We start from the raw sequence: 24,408 nt of genomic DNA, 5'->3' as shown, positions 1-24,408 counted from the left end.
TCCTCCTCCTCTACCAGATGCTCCTGCTCCTCCACTCCTGTCCGCTGAGTGGAAAAACCACCCATTTCACTCAATAATTCCTGAGCACAAATGTCCTCCTCTACCTCCTCCTCTTCTTCCTGTCCTGCCCCCACAGGGGTCATGTGGCGTTGAGATCTGTGCGCCACGTCTACCGCACCCTGACCAGCCATTGTTAACAGCATTTGTTCAAGGACGTGCAACAGAGGAATGACGTCGTTCATCCCATAGTCCTGCCGACTCACGAATAGCGTGGCCTCCTCAAAGGGCCTGAGCAAGCGGCAGGTGTCACGCATGAGCTGCCAATGGCTGACATCGAAGTTACACAGGGGAGTACCTTTATCCGCTTGTAACATCAGGAAATCGGTGATGGCCTTTCGCTGCTCGTAAAGGCGGTCTAACATGTGTAGGGTTGAATTCCACCTTGTTGCAACGTCGCAGATCAGGCGATGATGTGGAATTCCGTTCTGCCGCTGCAGCTCAAGGAGGGTGTGCTTTGCGGTGTAGGAATGGCTGAAATGCATGCAAAGTTTACGTGACATTTTAAGGATGTCTTGCAGTGGGATGGTGGATTTTAGGAACCGCTTGACAACCAGATTGAACACGTGAGCCATGCATGGCGCATGGCACAACCTTCCTTGACGCAGAGCAGACACCATGTTCTTTCCGTTGTCGGTCAACATGGTTCCGATTTTCAGTTTGCGCGGAGACAGCCATCTGTCGATTTCTCTGTTCATTACACTCAGAAGTTCCTCCCCTGTGTGACTACGTTCGCCTGGACCTGGCAGCAGCATGAGGAGGCGGTATAGGGGCCCATGGCAGATTAGGGGCCTGGCAGCAGCTATAGGAGGCCCGTAATCTGCCAGCACCCTATGTCAAAAAATTCAACACACCAGCAGTGTGAGGAGACCTGAAAGTGGCACATGGCATGAGAGACTCTGGACCTGGCAGCAGCATGAGGAGGCGGTATAGGGGCCCATGGCAGATTAGGGGCCTGGCAGCAGCTATGGGAGGCCCGTAATCTGCCAGCACCCTATGTCAAAAAATTCAACACACCAGCAGTGTGTGAGGAGACCTGAAAGTGGCACATGGCAGAGTGTGGCGATGGAGACAGCAGCAATGGGAGGCCGTACAGGGACCCATGACAGACTCTGGACCTGGCAGCAGCATGAGGAGGCGGTATATAGGGGCCCATGGCAGATTAGGGGCCTGGCAGCAGCTATGGGAGGCCCGTAATCTGCCAGCACCCTATGTCAAAAAATTCAACACACCAGCAGTGTGAGGAGACCTGAAAGTGGCACATGGCATGAGAGACTGTGGACCTGGCAGCAGCATGAGGAGGCGGTATAGGGGCCCATGGCAGATTAGGGGCCTGGCAGCAGCTATGGGAGGCCCGTAATCTGCCAGCACCCTATGTCAAAAAATTCAACACACCAGCAGTGTGTGAGGAGACCTGAAAGTGGCACATGGCAGAGTGTGGCGATGGAGACAGCAGCAATGGGAGGCCGAACAGGGACCCATGACAGACTCTGGACCTGGCAGCAGCATGAGGAGGCGGTATATAGGGGCCCATGGCAGATTAGGGGCCTGGCAGCAGCTATGGGAGGCCCGTAATCTGCCAGCACCCTATGTCAAAAAATTCAACACACCAGCAGTGTGAGGAGACCTGAAAATGGCACATGGCATGAGAGACTGTGGACCTGGCAGCAGCATGAGGAGGCGGTATAGGGGCCCATGGCAGATTAGGGGCCTGGCAGCAGCTATGGGAGGCCCGTAATCTGCCAGCACCCTATGTCAAAAAATTCAACACACCAGCAGTGTGTGAGGAGACCTGAAAGTGGCACATGGCAGAGTGTGGCGATGGAGACAACCCACCGACTGTTTTGCTCGCTGCCAAGCTGCCACCCTCTTCTCCTGATGATGCGGAAGCAATAGCCTGATGACGACGAGGCTGCCAAGTGCGATCAGCCTCATCATCATCAATTAGGGTCTCCGCCTCACTACTAGCCCCCTCGGCTGCGTGTGGGTCAGGAGACAGACCTGTCTCTACACCGGCTACCGAGCCACTCTCCTCGCCACTACTTCTTCGCCTGCTGAAGAGGCGGATGTCTCCCCCCGTTCCTGACCGCCCTCTGTTAGCTCTTCCTCACTGTACTGGATGACACCGGGAGCACTAGCCTCTGGCTGCGAATAGTGCTGCCTCGACCCCTTCCTCTGCTGCCACGTCTGCTCGCTCCGAAAACATTGCCTCCTCTGCCACTCCTCTGCATGTTGTCTGACATACTCTTTAATTAAACGATTCTGTGTCCCTGAGTAACAATTCTGTGGCCCTAAGTAACGGTTCTGTGGCCCTCAGTAACAGTTCTGTGTCCCTGAGTAACAATTCTGTGTCTGTGCGAGTAACAATTCTGTGGCCCTAAGTAACAGTTCTGTGGCCCTCAGTAACAATTATGTGTCCCTAAGTAACGGTTCTGTGGCCCTCAGTAACAATTCTGTGTCCCTGTGTAACAATTCTGTGTCTGTGCGAGTAACAATTCTGTGGCCCTAAGTAACAGTTCTGTGGCCCTCAGTAACAGTTCTGTGTCCCTGAGTAACAATTCTGTGTCTGTGCGAGTAACAATTCTGTGGCCCTAAGTAACAGTTCTGTGGCCCTCAGTAACAGTTCTGTGTCCCTGAGTAACAATTCTGTGTCTGTGCGAGTAACAATTCTGTGGCCCTAAGTAACAGTTCTGTGGCCCTCAGTAACAATTCTGTGTCCCTGAGTAACAATTCTGTGGCCCTAAGTAACGGTTCTGTGGCCCTCAGTAACAATTCTGTGTCCCTGTGTAACAATTCTGTGTCTGTGCAAGTAACAATTCTGTGGCCCTAAGTAACAGTTCTGTGGCCCTCAGTAACAGTTCTGTGTCCCTGAGTAACAATTCTGTGTCTGTGCGAGTAACAATTCTGTGGCCCTAAGTAACAGTTCTGTGGCCCTCAGTAACAGTTCTGTGTCCCTGAGTAACAATTCTGTGTCTGTGCGAGTAACAATTCTGTGGCCCTAAGTAACAGTTCTGTTGCCCTCAGTAACAATTCTGTGGCCCTAAGTAACGGTTCTGTGGCCCTCAGTAACAATTCTGTGTCCCTGTGTAACAATTCTGTGTCTGTGCGAGTAACAATTCTGTGGCCCTAAGTAACAGTTCTGTGGCCCTCAGTAACAGTTCTGTGTCCCTGAGTAACAATTCTGTGTCTGTGCGAGTAACAATTCTGTGTCTGTGCGAGTAACAATTCTGTGGCCCTAAGTAACGGTTCTGTGGCCCTCAGTAACAGTTCTGTGTCCCTGTGTAACAATTCTGTGTCTGTGCGAGTAACAATTCTGTGGCCCTAAGTAACAGTTCTGTGGCCCTCAGTAACAATTCTGTGTCCCTGATTAACGTTTCTGTGGCCCCAAGTAACAGTTCTGTGGCCCTCAGTAACAATTCTGTGTCTGTGCGAGTAACAATTCTGTGTCTGTGCGAGTAACAATTCTGTGGCCCTAACAGTTCTGTGGCCCTCAGTAACAATTCTGTGTCCCTGATTAACGTTTCTGTGGCCCCAAGTAACAGTTCTGTGGCCCTCAGTAACAATTCTGTGTCTGTGCGAGTAACAATTCTGTGTCTGTGTGAGTAACAATTCTGTGGCCCTAAGTAACAGTTCTGTGGCCCTCAGTAACAATTCTGTGTCCCTGATTAACGTTTCTGTGGCCCCAAGTAACAGTTCTGTGGCCCTCAGTAACAATTCTGTGTCTGTGCGAGTAAGAATTCAGTGTCTGTGCGAGTAACAATTCTGTGGCCCTAAGTAACAGTTCTGTGGCCCTCAGTAACAGTTCTGTGTCCCTGAGTAACAATTGTGTCTGTGCGAGTAACAATTCTGTGGCCCTAAGTAACAGTTCTGTGGCCCTCAGTAACAATTCTGTGTCCCTGATTAACGTTTCTGTGGCCCCAAGTAACAGTTCTGTGGCCCTCAGTAACAATTCTGTGTCTGTGCGAGTAACAATTCTGTGGCCCTAAGTAACAGTTCTGTGGCCCTCAGTAACAATTCTGTGTCCCTGATTAACGTTTCTGTGGCCCCAAGTAACAGTTCTGTGGCCCTCAGTAACAATTCTGTGTCTGTGCGAGTAACAATTCTGTGGCCCTAACTAACAGTTCTGTGGCCCATAAGTAACAGTTCTGTGTCCCTGAGTAACAATTCTGTGTCTGTGCGAGTAAGAATTCTGTGTCTGTGCGAGCAACAATTCTGTGGCCCTAACTAACAGTTCTGTGGCCCTCAGTAACAGTTCTGTGTCCCTGAGTAACAATTCTTTGTGTCTGTGCGAGTAACAATTCTGTGTCTGTGCGAGTAACAATTCTGTGTCTGTGCGAGTAACAATTCTGTGGCCCTAAGTAACGGTTCTGTGGCCCTCAGTAACAGTTCTGTGTCCCTGTGTAACAATTCTGTGTCTGTGCGAGTAACAATTCTGTGGCCCTAAGTAACAGTTCTGTGGCCCTCAGTAACAATTCTGTGTCTGTGCGAGTAACAATTCTGTGTCTGTGCGAGTAACAATTCTGTGGCCCTAAGTAACAGTTCTGTGGCCCTCAGTAACAATTCTGTGTCCCTGATTAACGTTTCTGTGGCCCCAAGTAACAGTTCTGTGGCCCTCAGTAACAATTCTGTGTCTGTGCGAGTAACAATTCTGTGTCTGTGCGAGCAACAATTCTGTGGCCCTAAGTAACAGTTCTGTGGCCCTCAGTAACAGTTCTGTGTCCCTGAGTAACAATTCTGTGTCTGTGCGAGTAACAATTCTGTGTCTGTGCGAGTAACAATTCTGTGTCTGTGCGAGTAACAATTCTGTGGCCCTAAGTAACGGTTCTGTGGCCCTCAGTAACAGTTCTGTGTCCCTGTGTAACAATTCTGTGTCTGCGCGAGTAACAATTCTGTGGCCCTAAGTAACAGTTCTGTGGCCCTCAGTAACAATTCTGTGTCCCTGATTAACGTTTCTGTGGCCCCAAGTAACAGTTCTGTGGCCCTCAGTAACAATTCTGTGTCTGTGCGAGTAACAATTCTGTGTCTGTGCGAGTAACAATTCTGTGGCCCTAACTAACAGTTCTGTGGCCCTCAGTAACAATTCTGTGTCTGTGCGAGTAACAATTCTGTGTCTGTGCGAGTAACAATTCCGTGTCTGTGCGAGTAACAATTCTGTGGCCCTAAGTAACGGTTCTGTGGCGCTCAGTAACAGTTCTGTGTCCCTGTGTAACAATTCTGTGTCTGTGCGAGTAACAATTCTGTGGCCCTAAGTAACAGTTCTGTGGCCCTCAGTAACAATTCTGTGTCTGTGCGAGTAACAATTCTGTGTCTGTGCGAGTAACAATTCTGTGGCCCTAAGTAACAGTTCTGTGGCCCTCAGTAACAATTCTGTGTCTGTCCCTGAGTAACAATTCTGTGGCCCTAACTAAAGTTTCTGTGGCCCTAAGTAACAATTCTCTGGCACTCAGTAACAATTCTGTCTGTCCCTGAGTAACAATTCTGTGGCCCTAATAACGTTTCTGTGGCCCTAAGTAACAATTATCTGGCACTCAGTAACAATTCTGTCTGTCCCTGAGTAACAATTCTGTGGCCCTAATAACGTTTCTGTGGCCCTAAGTAACAATTCTCTGGCACTCAGTAACAATTCTGTCTGTCCCTGAGTAACAATTCTGTGGCCCTAATAACGTTTCTGTGGCCCTAAGTAACAATTCTCTGGCACTCAGTAACAATTCTGTCTGTCCCTGAGTATGAATTCTGTGTCCCTAACTAGCGTTTCTTTGTCCCTAAGTAACGATTCTGTGGCCCTAATTAACAAATCTGTGTCCCTGAGTAATAGTTCTCTGTCCCTAAGTATCGTTTCTCTGTCCCCAAGTATCGTTTCTGTGGCCCTAACTCTGTCCCTGTCCCTAATACAGAGCGGTCTGCCTCTGTTCAATGACTGCAGGCAAATGAAGAATTCCAAAATGGCCGCTATTTATAGCTCGACCATTACACAGTGCTAGCTGGCTGGCTGCTGATTGGCTGATGCGATCACATGTCGTTGAGGAATGCATTATGGGTCAGCGCGCCTTGTCTGCGTGCCTTCCCAGACATCCCCGCTCCGTCGCCGCACATGTCAGCCGCCATTTTCGGAAAAATTTCGATTCGCGCGTCCGAATTAGGCTATTTTTCGGATTTTTTCCGATATTCGACTCGAATTCCACTTCGGCTACTTCGATTCGCTCATCTATAATTATAATCATTGGAGCAGTTGTTTCTTTTTGCTGTTCTGGGTTCCACATGTTGCACGTTTGATTGCCCCCCTGCCTTCCAGAAAGTTCTGGAACATAGGAGTGGAACATGGCAAATGGGCAGCATGAATATATATGGTGCTGCAGCCAATCCATGGGGAGGTGTTCCCAGAAGGTGGCTGAAGAGAATAGAGATAGTACAGGCTGAAGTATTCCTGTTCTAGTGATTCCATCTGTTTGGGTGGGGGGTGGATACCCCCTACCTCCAGTCATCCAGCTGTCTCAAGTGACTGAGTGACTGTTCACTGAGGACCCCACTTTGGCAGAATGTGAGGCCTACATCTGAGACAGTGCTGGACACCCTGAGGCTTCACCTAAGGATCTGACCCACTCAACCTCACTGGTAGACATCTGGAAGAAGCTGAATAGGCACAGCTACTCCTTTGAGCTTGTGTATACTGCTCTGTTTCAAGATCCTAGTGACTGAGTACTATTGGGATTGCCGAGCCTTATAGTTCCTCTTTTGATCGGTGCATAGCAACCAGTTCCCTCTAGTTTTGTGGAAACACTTTGAGCTGTTGTTGCTTTCTTGTGATGTACATTAGTCTCCTCTGATTTCTGCTAGGAGGACTGTCCTTTAAAGCTGGGTCAAGTAATTCCCCTGTTGAGGAGCACATACCTCTAGCCTCTTCTAGTCTCACGGGAGTAGAATAATTTTTTGCAAAATTTGCATCTTAAAGAGTGTCCTTTGTTTCTGTTAGTTGTTCTGAAATATCCCATACTTTTCTACACCAAATCATTTATTATTTTATTTCAGGTACTTATACAGCGCTGTCAATTTACGCAGCACTTTACATATATATATTGTACATTCACATCGGTGCCTAACCCTCAAGGGGTGTACAATCTAAGGTCCCTAACTCAGAGTCATACATACACATACTAGGGCCAATTTAGACAGGAGCCAATTCACCTACCAGCATGTCTTTGGAATGTGGGAGGAAACAAGAGGAAACCCACGCAGACACAGGGAGAACATGCAAACTCCAGGCAGGTGGGGCTGTGGTTGGGATTCGAACCAGCGACCCTAGTACTGCCAGGTGGAAATGCTAACCATTTAGGCACTGTGCTGCACCATTTAGCCACTGTGCTGTCCCGAAATCCAAGTTCTCTAAAAAAAAAGAGACATCCCCTAGACTGCTGTTTGTGTCAGTGTGCCTGAACTGTGAAGGAGAACTTTGGTTATCATCATTATCATCATCATTATTTGTGCTGGAAGTGTACAGTGACTGTGCCTGACCATCATCAGCTAACATCCCTTTCGGGGGTACTGCTACAAAGCCAACTTAGAGATGAGACAAACATACACATTACAGACTGATGGAAAGGTGAAAGAAGGTATATGGTAGTATGCCATATACATTTCCAGCAGGAGGTGGACAGCCTTACTTGCTAGATTTATGAGCTTATGAGTGCTTGGCCTTCAACAGAGCCCCTGACTGTGACAATGGAATTGGCCATAGCACACTTTTCCTAACTGAGATCTTCGGTATTACCTTGCTGGAGACAACTGACAGATAGGCAATGACAGGCGGGGAGAACAAATGATTACATGGAGTGACAGAGTTAGGAGAACACTGTCAGGAAACTTAAAGGATGAATGGAATGAGGGTTAAGCCAAGGCAACAATTATACAAGAATTATATACAGGGAATAACAAGGCTAAGAAGCTGGGATGCATAGAGACACTAGAGTTGAACATCAATTTTCCTGTGGAAACTAATGAGACGTGGCAGGCTTAATTAGACAAAGGCTGCAAACACCACACATGTGGGGATATGGTGAAACAGGACGAAAGAGCAAGCCCAAAGTACAGAAAACATATCCCAGACCACAGAAGGAAAGACAGGAGAACAGGATAGACAGAAAGGATCACATCTGAAAGATCTTCACGATAAACTTTATACTGTATGCTTTCTTTATACTTTCTCCATCTGCTCATCCCCCATAACAATTACCTTTTGTATCACCTGACCCTGCCTCTTAGATTGTAAGCTCTAATTAGCAGGGCCCTCTGATTTCTCTTGTACGAAACTGTATTGTGACTATATTGTCTGCCTTCATTTTGTAAAGTGTTGAGCAAACTGTTGGAGCTATATAAATCCTGCACAATAATAATATAATAATAATATCCAAATATTAAAAGAATAATAAAAATCACTTCCCGCTGTGGAAAGCAGCTTACCCAAATAAAATAAACAGTAGAGATACTGCTCCAAGGTTGGGGTAGTTGTAGAATGCTGGAAGTTTAAAGGCTGCTATCATTGCTATGGAAAGGCCTACCGGTATGAAGTAGATGGCCTGGTGAAGAGAACACAAAATAACTTGTTTAGCAAATATTTTTTTAGCAAAATGGGAACATACAGAAATTTTTGGGAGAGAATGGATAGGTTTAAAACTATGGAAAAGATTCATTGATGACATTATGATGATCTGGGAAGGCCCTTTGGATACCTTTAAATGTGTTTTTGCAACACATTAAGGATAATCAATACGATTTTGGATTTACATACACTATAAATACAGAATCGGTTAATTTTTTAGATCTGAAAATTTTTAAACACGAGAATAAATTATATTGTAAGACATACTTTAAAGAAACAGACAGGAATGGGTATATTCCAACCTGCAGCTGCCATCACTCCCAATGGATCCAAGGTATGCCTAAGGGGCAGTTCACTAGGATTATGAGGAGCTGCTCAAGATTAGGAGATTATATTGAGTAATCATACATTAAGGAAAGATTTATACAGAAAGGATATGATGCCAAGAAATTTGAAAAAATTAGATTTAAAATTACAACTATTTGGGGATGGTAAGATTAAGAAAAATCAGGATCTGAAAAGAGAGAAAATGAAGAAGGTTGAATATGCGTTTATTTCTCATTTTAGTTGTCAGTATAAAGATATGGAAGCAATTTTTAAAAGATATTGGCCGATCATAAAAAAAGGACAAAATGTTAGGGTCGTTATTACCAGAAAAACCATCATTTATTTATCGGAAAACAAATAATATCCATAATACGTTAGTGAAAAGCGTCATTTCTCAAATGTTTGACCTGAAATGTTTTTATCAGTATAAAAAATTTAAAGTATGTAGAACCACTGGTGCAAATAGAAGAGTTATATCGAATTTTACCTCCTGTACTACTGGAGAAGAGTTAAATATTAAGAAATTTATTACATGCTCTACTGCATATGTGACTTATTTGTTAGAGTGTCCATGCTGGCTCCAATATGTAGGAAGAACTAAGAGACTCCTCCATGAAAGATTGAGGGAACATGTGACCAACATTAACCTCCCTAGCGGTATGATTATTTCATATTTTTGGTGCTGAAAGCGGTACAATTATTTTTCATGGAAATATGTAGTTTTTTTTATTGTAGGCTGTAATTTTTAGGAATAACTCACTGAAATCTGTCTGAACAAGATTCTAAATCATACATTTAATTCAATAATATAATCAAACCAAAAACACTGAAATGTGAAATAGAGCGCCAAGTTTGCACATTACTGAGCAAAGTCGCAGAATCGTTTTCAGTGTTTGATGACAAATTTCTCCACGAATCATTATCACTCAATTCTGCAAGTGGTTCTAATTTACTATCGCTGTTTTCTAGCCGGTCTAAAACCGCTTTTGACCTAAAGGGACACTTTTTGGACGCCATGGACTTTTCTAAGTTTCCAGGCAGAAAGAACAATCAAAATGCAGACAGGGGACAGGACAAAGCACTAGGGACAAAATGTATGTGAAATGGGTTGAAACAGCAATGTTTTACCATGTAAAATCATTTTGAAAAATTTTCAAATTTCCCGCCGCCGCTGGCGCCCGTACGTCCCGACGTCACAGGGACCGGAACACAGGAGGCGGATGACGGCATCAGCCGGAGGAGATGGCCGGGGACGCTGCAGGGGACACATCGTGGGAGCGAAGGACAAGGTAAGTGCTGCAGGGACTCCCTATACAGCGCTGTATGGTAAGCCCGAGTGTAGCTCGGGGTTACCGCTTTTGGTACTGACATTTTACCCCGAGCTACACTCGGGAATACCGTTAGGGAGGTTAAAAAAGGTAAAAAGGACCATAGTATATCCAGACATTTCAGAGACTACCACAATTGTGATCCTAGATTAATAAAATTCTGTGGGATAGATACTACAGAATCACATTGGAGAGGCAGCAATAAAATCCAAAGTATATAAAAAATGAAACATTTTGGATTTTTCAATTAGGGACATTAAAACTAAAAGGTCTGAATGTAGATTTAGATTTAAACTGTTTTATTTCCAATTTCTAATTACAATGTATTTATGGAGGCAAGATAGGGGAAGGATATTTTATTATTTTAATGAGTATGAATAATATTTTAGGTTGTTATTAAGATGGTTTTAATGTGTAATATATATTTTAATAAGAATCATATTATATTATATTGTATATTTATTTATATGAATTACTGAGAAGAGTATTCGTAATATTTTATAAAATTTATATTTGAAAATATTTTTAAAAACATAGCTACAGATATCTTAAATGTAAAATCTATTAGGGTGGGAATAAATTAAATTAAGTAGATACATTCAATATTCTATATGAGAGATATATCTTATTACTAGATGGAGGTTTCAGATTTTTATTATGTTTTTTAGATATTAAAATAGGTTTTAGATTAATTTAATAAAATATAACAATTATTGATTAATATCCAGTTTTAGTAAATGAAGTTCCCTAGGCTATATTATTAAAATAGTGCAATAGAGTGATATATTTATTTTTACCACTAGATGGCGGTTTGAGATTGTTGTTATTTATTTAAATAGGTTTCTAGATTCATATGATAAAATATAATAGTACAGAGTAATATCCGGTTTTATTAAAGATAGTTTGCATAGACACACCATTATAATAGTGCATTAGATGTTTATTAGTAAGATTTAGGAATAGTATATTGTTCTATGTGTATTTCACTATATACAGTTGTGTTCAAAATAATAGTTGTATAAGCACTGTTTCTGAGAACTGCTGTACATCTGTGTTGCATGGAGTCAACCAACTTCTGGCACCTGTGAACAGGTATTCCAGCCCAGGATGATTGGACTACATTCCACAGTTCTTCTCTATTTCTTGGTTTTGCCTCAGAAACTGCATTTTTTATGTCACCCCACAAGTTTTCTATTGGATTAAGATCTGCAGACTGTTTTAGTAGGGCAACACATACAAATTTGTGAATTGGCCACAAAGGCATGGGTTTGAGCTGATGTGTTTTTGGTGGCATCTGGTGTCTCACAAAAAAACATGGGTCTGACCTGCAATTGCCTTGACAATACTCATAGTAACCAAAGTGATTAAGCAGAGGAACACTAGTCTACATATAAACTAAAGGGCACATATGTTGACCTAATACTATCACTAAGAAAACACTTAAAATACTGAAGCTAAATAGAATGCTAACTATTTATTAAAAATAGTTACCAGTTTTGAATACAGTTTGTGTTCTTGGGACTGGCACACATTAAGGAGACTAAAGATAAAGAGCTGTTTTGGGCAAAGTGACACTGTCCGTGTAAAAGTTACTACCCCAACCACTAATACAGACCTGTTTAGTGTCCCCCAATCGCTCCTCCCTCTGTCACAGCTGGCACAAAGTACCCTCCAACACCAGCCATCATTGATTATTGTGTACCAGCGGCAAAGGAGGAAGGAGGGATGGCTTTACACACTAGCTCTGAATGGGCCAAGTAGCAATGCCTATAAAAGTCAGGCCCTGTTTTGGAGAAAGTCTTTTTTCTTCTGTTGTTCAATTATTCTATAGTGGCTCTTCTCAACTTATCTTTTTAGATTTTTTGTAGGTTATGGTACGGTATGTATGATATGTACTGAGTAATTGTTCTATTAAACCTATATTAAAACAGCTTGTATTAGCTTTTAAGATAAGCATAAACCAGCATTAGAAAAAGATTTCTTTTTAAATTTCATGAACAATAAGTGATTTTTCATTTAGAAATGAATATGCCATTAGCACACTTTGCCAACATGATTATGCATGTTTCTCAACTGGCCAAATTGTAACAGGACAGGAGTATCTAAACTCAAAAAACAAATGTTATATATTGCAGCTTACCAGTTCTTAGATGTGTTGGCTGCATAGCTTTTCAAGCTAAAAAAAGGTTAAGCAATTACAGAAAACACCTGTTGAACTTGCCAGAAGTTCAGTCTCATTGCCACCTCTTGTGAGCTTAAAAGAAAGAACACTGATCCGTATGTTTATTGTGTAAACCATTAGTCCCATAAATCCTCCATGTAATAGAGATGGACAAAGGGAGTCAAGTTTCAAGTCCAATCTATGTGACAACCATGGCTGCCCCATAGTACAGTAGAGAAAAATGCCTGAACATAAATCAAAAGAAAGGGGTTGATTTACTAAAATGGAGAGTGCAAAATCTGGTGCAGCTCTGCCTAGAAACCAAACAGCTTCCAGGTTTTATTGTCAAAGCTTAATTGAACAAGCTGAAGTTAAAAGCTGATTGGCTACCATGCACAGCTGAACCAGATTTTACACTCTCCAGTTTTAGTAAATCAACCCACAAAATGTGTTATTTGTAGGATTACCAGGTGAAAAAGAAGAAAAATAATGCAGCCGATACATTGAAGGACAGGTAGGTGGAAATATATTTTTATTTTTGGGTTTAGATACTGTACACTTTAAGACCTGTGGTTTTCAAAGGTGGGAACATATTAGTAACTAGTATAATAGAGTTAATAGTCTTGGGCTGAGATTAGTAGGTTCCAAGTCATGGTCAAAATGTATTTCTGTATCTTCTTTATATTGGCAGGTAATGATCTGATACATGCACAGTTAAATACATTTAATTATCTCAGAGCAGAAAATAAACTGAACATTTACCAAGTCATAGAGGAAGTTTGTTATCCAATAAAGGACCTCTCCGACGCCGGCAATGTGCTGTAGTCTCTTTGAACCGTTGTCATACTCTTTCACAACATAGGTAACAAAACTTGCCGTAGTGATGGAGTAGCCAGCCAGAATAGAAAGTGCCACCAACATATTCACCAAGATAACGGTCCTACAGATGGAGAAGAATGATTCTCAGAGGAGGAAACATGTCCCCACCAGATGGGAGCTGTACATTTCATGGACTCCCTCATCTCTCAGCTATTACGTATGAATAAAAATACACAGAGAACTGCTACACAGTTGTTAAAGAGATAAATAAGGGTGCCTAAAAAACCAGACAGGTAAATACATCTTCTGCATTACTGCAGCACGACTTTTAAATTATGAGTGTGACCATAATACCCAGAAATGTATTAAGCCTCTAACAGAAAGAAGAATTTCTAGTAGTCTGGAATCCCAGAGGAGCATGAGGCAACATAAAAGACAGCAATATATTTTGTGTGCTAGCTGATGTTTCTGTGTGCAAGCCTTGACATAGGATCCATTTTTGTTCCTGTGATTTTCTGTTACCTCTGAATTTTATATAACAATCCTGCTGCTGTTCAATAATTGGCTAATAATTGTGCCGCAATGCTCCAGAGAGTTTATCTATACGCTTGTGGCCAACGTTTGCATATTTAAGGCAGTCTGAAAATCTGTCTGGTTATAGAACAAGGCTGGGTAGCTTAACAATTCCCGATCTGTTATTTAGAAATAAGAGAAACTAGAATTGTTTTGGGTCAGTTATTCAGTTGTTTAATTTGTGCATTTTGAAACCAATGTTTTACATTTGTTCTAACTATGCAAATATACAAAATCTTTATTTTGTAAATAAACATTACAACAACAGAGTATGCCTTTGACACAAGAATCACAGAGCGTTTCAGTTTTATTTCTGAAAGCCAAAGCAACAATGTTTACTTTGTACTTTAAGTCTCACTTTATTTCTAATTGAAGCTATGTATGCCCCATCTGAACAAAGCAAAGAGATGGGGATAAGCCACGCCCCAACTGAACAAAGCAAGCAGAGAGATGGGGATAAGCCACTCCTTTGACTCATACAGCTGTGTGTAAATTGAACTTGAGCTACTGAGCTCTGTAAACAACACACTTTTTTTAACACAGCAGCTCAGAATGTACACAAGTAAATATCTGAAAGTAAAAGTACGGCTCCACTTTATGGTTTAAAGATAAAAAACAAAATATTCATATTACCAGAAAAATATAATTTTTTTCATTTTTGTTTCTTTGACATAAGGAAAAAATATATTTAAAGACACAGTAAAGCATTTAAATTAGGTGATTTCTGTCTCTTGAAGCATCTATTGAAAAGGGAAATTAAAGTAGAATTACACTATTTTTTTAATGCTTGCACCCCTTTAAAAAAAATAGTGTCAATGTTAATTTATTGTCCATGCTCTAACACTGTCCATGACTTCCTAATCAGTCCAGCACCGGTACAAGGCAGAAGAGCATGTAAAGAAGAAAGGGGAAAGGTGCCTCTAAGTGTAGACTTTAAACACATTAATTGTACACAGTGAAGAGCAACTTACAAGAGGGTAGATTAAAACAGGCTCATCAATTATGCATCATGGGAAAGTCCGCCACGGTGAGTAGCAGAATGTGCAGCTGTAGATGGTAATCGACCTTCTGTCAGCGACCAGGCGAGCCGGAAAGATGGAAGAGGCCTGGTACTGAGGTATGGACTGCATGTGGAGCGCAATGTATACGCGATGACCTTATCGGATGTCGTTGCAACGCATTTCCTTAGCATGCACTGTGAGATTGTCATTCCAGGCACACTACTTTGTTAAGTGATTGATGAGCTAACAGACATACAGGAACAAAAACCCCAATATGTACTAGCCTCCCCCAACTGACTCTAGAATATCCACATATTGTCTCAAAAAAGAGCCTATATGGAATAATAAAGTAAAAAAAGTAGCAAAGATTGGCTTCAATGGACTTCAAATCCAAGTAAACTGCTTATAGCGCCAGCATATTATGAATTGAGTGCAGCCTGTTTTACTCTACCCTCTTGTAAGTTGCTCTTCACTGCGTGCAATAAATGTTTTTTAAAGTCTACACTTAGAAGCGCCTTTCCTCATTCTTTTTTACATGCACCATTCTGGAACAAGCTTCAATCCAGTGATAGGCAGCCACAAGTGTAAAGGACTTTCCCCATCCTGCTGTATACAGATACTTCATCAGCTGTGTTACCTATTACGTGTACTGTATATACAGTGAGGAACAGAAGTATTTGAACACCCTGCGATTTTGCAAGTTCTCTCACTTAGAAATCATGGTGGGGTCTGAAATTCACATTGAAGGTGCATTCCCACTCTAAGAGACAGAATTTAAAAAAAAATTCAGGAAATCACATTGTATGATTTTTAAAGAATTTATTTGTTTTGCACTGTTGAACATAAGTATTTGAACACCTAAGAAACAGCAAGAATTCTGGCTCTCAAAGACCTGTTACTGTGCCTTTAAAAAGTCCACCTCTACTCCCCTCATTATTCTAATTTATTAGCACCTGTCTTAGCTCTTTAAAGACACATGTCCACCCCACAGTCAGTCAGATGCCAACTACTACCATGGGCAAGACCAAAGAGCTGTCAAAAGACACCAGAGACAAAATTGTGGACCTCCACGAGGCTGGAAAGGACTACGGGGCAATTGTCAAGCAGCCTGGTGAAAATAGATCAACTGTTGGAGCAATTGTTAGAAAATGGAAGAGGCTAAAGACGACTGTCAGTCTCCCTTGGACTGGGGCTCCATGCAAGATCTCACCTTGTGGGGTATCACTGATGATAAGAAAGGTGAGGAATCAGCCCAGAACTGCAAGGGAGGAGATGGTCAAAGACATGAAGAGAGCTGGGACCACAGTTTCAAAGGTCACTGTCGGTAGAACATTACGCTGTCATGGTTTCAAATCATGCATTGCACGGAAGGTGTCAAGGTCCTACCTTTCTTCAGAGCTTGTGCATCTCCATGAGCTGGCCTCCATCTTGGTTTTCTGCAAAGCATGGTGGGAACCTTTATGCCTTCAGGCTTCTGCGGCTCCTCCTCAGAAGGGTGTGGTTGAGCACATTTAAACCTGCTGTCTGCAAGTGTGCTCTGCACTTGTGTCCTGTATGTTGCCCTGTTGCAAGCTCTTGTGTTGTTCCCATTGCTCTCCTGGTAACCGACTTGGCTTGGACAAGACTACTCTCTGCGTTAACCCTTTATCTGACCTCCCGTTGTTGAACCCGGCCCGTGACCTGAGTCTTCTTTGCCTACCGTCTAGTACTGTCTGCTCCATTGTTATTGACCCGGCTTGTCTGACTACTCTACTCGTGATCCCATATAGCTCCCACCAGCTGTACGCCATTGGCGGCAGTCGTTATCGCAGCTGGGGCCACTCGGGGGCCACTCGGGGGCCGCGACCTGGTCTCAGGCTGCGACAAGTCCATCCCCACCATCAGGGGCCCTGGTGAAGGGTAGCCTGGGGCTTAGACTCCGCGCCCTGAGGGACTCTGGTCTGTGGGTAGTGGCTGTCGTCAGTCGCAGCGTGACCGTACCATAGGCCTGCCTGCCCATTCCATCGTTCCTGCCCTGACAGAAGGTTCCCCTGCTCAAGTCATCACATGTCCAGGCCCGTCTGAAGTTTGCCAATGACCATCTGGATGATCCAGAGGAGGCATGGGAGAAAGTCATGTGGTCAGATAAGACCAAAGTAGAACTTTTTGGTGTAAACTTCACTCGTCGTGTTTGGAGGAAAAAGAAGGATGAGTTGCATCCCAAGAACACCATCCCTACTGTGAAGCATGGGGGTGGTAACATCATGCTTTGGGGGTGCTTTTCTGCGAAGGGGACAGGACGACTGCACTGTATTAACCTCCTTGGCGGTATTCCCGAGTGTAGCTCGGGGTAACATTTCAGTACCAAAAGCGGTAACCCCGAGCTACACTCGGGAATACCATGCGGCGCTGCTCCGGCATGTGTTCTTCACTTACCTTACCCTGCGCTCCCACGATGTGTCCCCTGCAGCGTCCCCGGCCATCTCCTCCGGCCGATGCCAGCATCCGGCTTCTGTCTCCTGTCCCTGTGACGTCGGGACGTTCGGGCGCCGCCGCCGCCGGCGGCGGGAAATTTAAAAATTTTTTCATTTTACACAGTAAAACATTGCTGTTTCAACCTATTTCACATACATATTGTCCCTAGTGCTTGTCCTGCGCCCTGCCTGCATTTTGTCTGTTCTTTCTGCCTGGAAACTGAGAAATGTCCATGGCGTCCAAAAAGTGTCCCTTTAGGTCAAAAGCGGTTTAGATCAGCTAGAGAACAGCAATAGTAAATCAGAACCACTTACAGAATTGAGTGATAATGATTCGTGGGGGAAATTCGTCATCAGAAACTGAAAACGATTTTGCGACTGAGCTCAGCAATGTGCGAACTTGGCGCTCTATTTCACATTTCAGTGTTTTTGGTTTGATTATATTATTGAATTAAATTTTTTATTATTTTTATATTATTTTTATGATTATTTATTAAATTATAATTTATGATTTTGTGTTTCAAATTTTATCATACCCGGGATGTTTACTAAACTCTTGCTCGGACAGATTTCAGTGAGTTTTTCCTAAAAATTACAGCCTACAATAAAAAAAATACATATTTCCATGCAAAAAAATGGTACCGCTTTCAGCACCAAAAATCTGAAATAATCATACCGCCAGGGAGGTTAAGGAGAGGATGAATGGGGCCATTTATTGTGAGATTTTGAGCAACAACCTTCTTCCCTCAGTCAGAGCATTGAAGATGGGTCGTGGCTGGGTCTTCCAACATGACAACGACCCAAAGCACACAGCCAGGATAACCAAGGAGTGGCTCCGTAAGAAGCATATCAAGGTTCTGGAGTGGCCTAGCCAGTCTCCAGACCTAAATCCAATAGAACATCTTTGGAGGGAGCTGAAACTCCGTGTTGCTCAGCGACAGTCCGGAAACCTGACAGATCTAGAGGAGATCTGTGTGGAGGAGTGGGCCAAATTCCCTGTTGCAGTGTGTGCAACCCTGGTCAAGAACTACAGGAAACGTTTGACCTCTGTAATTGCAAACAAAGGCTTCTGTACCAAATATTAACACTGATTTTCTCAGGTGTTCAAATACTTATGTTCAGCAGTGCAAGACAAATAAATTCTTTAAAAATCATACAATGTGATTTCCTGATTTTTTTTTTAAATTCTGTCTCTCAGAGTGGGAATGCACCTACAATGTGAATTTCAGACCCCTTCATGATTTCTAAGTGGGAGAACGTGCAATATCGCAGGGTGTTCAAATACTTCTGTTCCTCACTGTACCTACCAACTGTGTCTTTATGGTTCTTGCATAATTTCAATTTTTATGGTTAAATAATATTGATTCATTTATTTTACATATGATGGGTTTTACATTTAATCCATGGTTACAGTGCCACTTTTGGATTGTTATTAGGTTACACCTATTCCCCTTGTGTGTAAGGCAGAAGAGCATGGTGTCATTTTTCCCATTTCCCATGAACGCAGCCTGATGTTTGCATGTCCGCCCTAGGGGCACGTCATCATGTAGGCAGGACTTGCAGTACTCCAAGACTGAGCTGCTCTAGCACATCATTACATGAGTGCCAGTCAGTCTTGGAGGAATGCCTGCACAAAACTGTTCAGGAAAGGCATTTACTGGATGCTGTATTTTCTCTAATCTTCCCATTTTTACAAAAGCTACTGTACATGTTTTGCCCATGCTTTATATGCATTGCTAATTTAAAAAAAATAAATTAAAAGTGATTTCTTGGGGGTCTTGGCTTGGCGCATAGAGTGATAGCAGTGACCCTGCACAGCTCCCGGCCCGGACCTCCACTGCAGGCTCCCTCTCTCCCTCACGGGCTCTCAAATATAATCTCCATGGGGAGGAATCAACACCGAACCCCCCCGAGAGCAATGGGGAGCCGGTCCGGTGGTGACATGAGCCAGTTTCTGACCCAATCCTCGGCCAAAGCATCGGGCACTGCAGGCCTCCAAGATGGCGTTGGCACCCCTCCCCTTCTCGTCCCCTGTGCATACTGGGCTCCATGAAGAAGAAGGGCAGGTAAGCCCTCGGGGCTCTCTCTCTCTCTCTCTCTCTCCTCCTGGGGATCCTCTTCTGCAGGTACAGCACACACAGGGCACACAGAGATCCCACAGCCCTTCCCCAGCATCTCTCTCTGCTCTGAGGATGGCTGGGATCTGCAGTCCCACATGTGGTCCCTGCACACTTACATTAAATCCCTTCATACAAAGCCTGATTTTGGGCTTTATGTGAAATGTATTGAAAGCACGTACAACCAGGAAATTTCTGATCTTAAACAAGACATTTGTGTGCGTATGGAAGAGATTGAAAATACCGCTGACGGTCTGTGTAACGCTTTACAAACCTATGAAGAGACCCTTAACTCCCATACGGTTCTTATACAACAGCTCATGTACCAGCAAGATGACACTGAGAACAGGAACCGGATCCGGATCAGGGGCATACGAGAAACCATTGAATCTAAAGATTTGGCTGCAGCGGTTACCGCCATCTTCAATCAACTGCTCCAGCAACCTAAAGACACTTATATTGAGTTGGAACGCGTACATCGCACGATGGGCCCTAGGAATCCTGATTCCTCTTTTGTCCGTGATACCCTATGCAGGGTCCACTACTTTAAGGTCAAGGACGCCATTATGCGTGCGGGCAGCACGCAGGACACCATCCTATTCAACGAAGTGCCAGTGATGCTCCTCCCTGACCTTTCCCATCAGACTCTGGCTATGCACAGGGCTCTGCGCCCTCTCACTCAGATGCTGCAGGAGAGGCATATCCGGCGGTTCCCATTTCAACTTCATGCCTCCCAGAATGGTAAATCTGCTCAATTCCACACCCTTGGGGATTTGCCTACATTTCTCGGTGTGTTCGAGCTACCTCAGGTGTCCCTCCTGGACTGGCCCTTCCAACTCCCGACCCCTGGCCTTCCATTCCCTTCTTCCTGGCAGCGGTCCAATCGCAAGAAGAAGAAGAAGCGTTCCAAATTCTCCTTCCAAAAGATCCCGAAGGGATGATCCCCTATCTGCATGAATTGGGAGGTTTCTCCCTTTCTTCCTCTTCCTACAGTTTTTACACATTCTGTTAATTACTCCTATTAGATCTGTGCCTTATATTTGTGCCTGTTGGTTTTCGGGTTCTGAGGCTGTGGCCTGCAGCTAATCCCTGGGTTCCTGTCAGGAATGGACTCAGCACTGGTGGTGGGACTCACCTGCCGTGTGGGCTGCAGTGCCAGGGCTGACCGGTGAGAGCTTTTTGCAAAATTTTTAGTGAACCGTCTTTCCCCTTTTCTACCAACCTTGATCCACCACGACTAGGTTGGCTTTGTCTCAGGTCACAAAGCTAGGGATAATTCTTCTAAAACAATCCATCTTATCTCTTATATCAAGCAACACGGCTTAAAGGCTTGCCTACTCTCATTTGACACTGAGAAGGCGTTCGATCGCTTCGACTGGCGCTTTCTCCATCTTACCTTGCAACTCCCTCCTCACCGGCCTACCTCGTCACAGACTATCCCGCTTCAGTCAATCCTGAACTCAGCGGCCAGACTCATCCACCTTACCAACCGCTCCTCTTCTGCCACCCCCCTCTGTCATTTCCTCCACTGGCTCCAGATTGCCCAACGCATCAAATTCAAACTACTAACACTGACATACAAAGCCATTCATAACGCTGCCCCAAACTACCTCCCTGACCTGATACCCAAATACCACCCAACCCGTATTCGCTCCTCACAAGACCTCCTACTTTCTAGCTCCCTGGTCTCCACCTCCCACGCCCGACTACAGGACTTCTCCAGTACTTTCCCCATCCTCTGAAACTCACTACCCCAATCCATCAGACTGTCACCAACCCTCCTCACCTTTAGGCGCACCCTGAAAACCCATCTCTTCAGGGAAGCCCACCCCACCCTCACCTAACTGCCGATCTCCTCCACTCCTCCTACCACTCCATCCCCCACAGCCACTTCTCCTGTGCCACTACCCCCTCCCTCCTAGATTGTAAGCTCGAAAGAGCAGGGCCCTCGAACCCCTCGTGTATTGTTTTGTTACTGTACTGTCTCATGTAGTATCCCCCACTATAATGTAAAGCGCTGAGCAAACCTTTTGGCGCTATATAAATACTGTAGAATAATAAAGATTGGTGTGGGTTCGCGGTTCCTTGCTCGGATTATGTCCCTCTACTCTCATCCTTCGGCGTCTGTCCTGGTCAACGGTACAGTTTCTTCGCCCTTTCCTATATCGAATGGGACCAGACAAGGATGTCCCCTCTTGCCCCTTCTGTTTGTTTTAGTAATGGAACATCTTGCGAGAGCCATACGAGCTAACAACTCAATCTTGGGCATCCACACTCTCTCCGCACACCACAAATTATCCTTATACGCCGACGACCTTCTAGTTTACATTCAGCAGCCACTTATTTCCCTGCCTAGCCTTTTCCACGAATTTCGTAGATTTGGTTCCTTCAGTAACTTTAAACTTAATATCTCTAAAATGGAGGCCCTCAATATTTCTTTACCTCCCCATGTACTGGCGAACCTTCGATAACCCCACTCTTCCTCAGGGGTTGGGCTCTTCTATTATTGGACCCTTTACACACGCATCCTGGCCCTTAGCTCGGGACTTTATCTCACCCAATCAGGTCTTCCGCTCCTTCAGGGTGGGTCTAGGGATTGGTTGACCACTCTACACCTATCCTCATTTTACAAGCACTTGCACTCTTCCTCCAACATTCATTGCCCACTTTCTGAGATTGAACGTCTGTGCTCCCTCTCTGAACCACTGAGACATGTCCTAGCTTCTCTCTATAAAGTGCTCCACAATGCTCTTCACTCTGAACTCCCTCCCTACACTAAGGCGTGGGCTCGAGACCTAGGTAAGGACATTCCGGCGGAGGATTGGTCCACGTCGTTCCACTTTACTCATAAATCGTCTATTTCTTGCTACTCACAAGAAAATAATTTTAAGCTTCTTTCTCGATGGTGCAGTGATCTCCTTTCCCTACACAAAATTTTTCCCTCTACACCTGATCTTTGTTGGCGCTGTAATAGAGCTGTTGGTACACAGCTCCACATTTGGTGGGATTGTGATCAAATACAACCCTTCTGGCGACAAGTCTTTGCTGTATATAACCGGATCTACGGTGAGTCCTTGGCCCCTTCGCCCGGAAAGTGCTCTTCTATCTATATTACCAGGCAGCACAGAAGAACAGTCTGTTGCGCTTCTTTCTGTCTGCGGCCCGCCAATTGATACCCATCTTTTGGAAAACGGCCACTCCCCCTCCATTCCCGATGTGGGTCTCCGTGCTTATTGATACCATGTGTATGGAGGAAATTCTGGCATTTACCAATGATCCCTATGATAAACATAAGTTGCTGTGGTCGGTCTGGCTCCATTTCTCCTCCTCTGCAACTCTCCGAGATATGTGTTCCCCTGTTGCGCTCTAGTGGAGTTGAGCCTTGCTCCCCCGACTCATTTTCATTTTGGCTTATCCGCCGATTGGACCCTGCAGTCCGTGCTGAGATGTGGGCGGCGGGGTCACTTAGGTGAGATTCAGATAGGGAGCCACCCTACTGCTGCTTTCTGCCATCCCCATCTCCCAATCCCCTCTCTTCTCTCTCTTCTCCTCCTTCGATATCCTTTCCACTGGCTTTTTTCCTTTTTTTTCCACTGGCTTCTTTCTTTCTCCCATCTCTTTCTAATTTTAGGTTTACATTTTTGGTTGTACAGAGTTCTCTCATATTTTTCCATACATCTCGCCCAGGGATACCCCCCTGATACTATATTATGTTATACCTCTGTAATATGGGTTATTGATCCTTCCCTCTTGCAGTTTTACTGCATCATTTTCATACATCCACATGGATCATAGCCACATCTGTGATGTTTTTCTGTTTACTTACTTGTACATGTTCTTTATACTTATCATGCTCTGTCTGTTAAATGTATGCAAAATAATAAAGACAAATTTGCCTTTAAAAGTGATTTCTTACATAGCAGATTGAGCCACAGTTCCAGGAAGGGGCTGATTGTAGACAGAAATACCTAAAAAAATAAGTAATATTATTTGAGTTTATCATCAAGTCTACTATATGTCTGCTATACTTTTGACCTTAAAAGTATGCTATGTACAAAGGTATTCGAATAAACCCATTCAGTGAAGTCCTACTATCTGTAATGTTTTAAAAGTTTTTTTTTCTATGGGATGTCAGAGAGATGGATGCTGACTATATACTGTATCTCACCCAATGAATAAACACATTGAAATATGGCAGGTACAACAATATACTAAAGCACTTATTATAACAGTGCTGCTGAGTGTAACAATTGTGCACACAGAGATGGACACGTTTATCCATCTTGCTAAGGATCCTCTGTCTTGTATCTCTCTCCCTCCAATCGCCCCTCCCTCTCTGTTGAGTGACACGTGGTCCCTGTGTGCTGGGTTCAGAAGTGTACCGACATCAGGCACAGCGGGACAGCTTCATGGTTATAAATCCCAAATTATCTGGTGCCCGGGTGTCTGTTAGCTTCTCAATCTGAAATAGTCGTAAAGCCATAAACCAGTCCTTCACTGGACTTCAAACGCATTCCGAGATAGCCGTAAAACAGACATCACATTTAAAACCCACTTTCCCATATAATTTCATATCTTAAGATAGGAAATAATTACCAGAAAACCAAGCTTATATTCGGATAGCTCAGTTTAATGTGAGTCGCCTGATATCTTGCACCCCTAGTTGAAGTCTACAGGAGAGCAGAAAGCCATATAGTTCTAGCTGAAATAGTGAAATATGGCATGTTTAATGTCTGAACGTTCAGAATATCGTTCTGCATATTAATCTACTAGTGGCTAGGCTGCTGCATGTACCTAGGGAAGGTTATTGACCATGGTATAACTTGCGAGGGATTTGGTCATAGCCTGAGTTCTCCGCCTAAAAACACCCCTCCCCAAATGAGGCGATTGGTTCTCTGCTTTAAGGAGACACCCTGCTGAGTTCCTAGAAAAAGGATGTTATGCTTGGAGCAATAAATTGAAGAATTCTCCCTTTTAAC

General features: G+C 43.9%; 1 protein-coding gene across 1 annotated transcript in view; it reads right to left on the bottom strand.

The window, feature by feature from the left end:
- Nucleotides 1-24,408, bottom strand: part of LOC149474167 (uncharacterized) — a 210,072-nt gene that overhangs the window by 57,645 nt on the left and 128,019 nt on the right. The window contains exons 38-40 of the mRNA XM_089672650.1: nucleotides 23,346-23,397; nucleotides 13,229-13,406; nucleotides 8,512-8,627 (exon numbers count right to left, since the gene is read on the bottom strand). Coding sequence (XP_089528776.1) covers nucleotides 8,512-8,627; nucleotides 13,229-13,406; nucleotides 23,346-23,397 — 346 coding nt within the window. The remainder of the gene's footprint in view (nucleotides 1-8,511; nucleotides 8,628-13,228; nucleotides 13,407-23,345; nucleotides 23,398-24,408) is intronic.

Source organism: Staurois parvus, unplaced genomic scaffold (genome assembly GCF_062004578.1).
Source record: "Staurois parvus isolate SC_StPar_1 unplaced genomic scaffold, SC_StPar_1.0 ptg000011l, whole genome shotgun sequence".
In the NCBI taxonomy this organism is placed as follows: Eukaryota; Metazoa; Chordata; class Amphibia; order Anura; family Ranidae; genus Staurois; species Staurois parvus.
The sequence above is the reverse complement of the archived record's forward strand: the minus strand, read 5'-3'. Positions and strand labels throughout refer to the sequence as shown.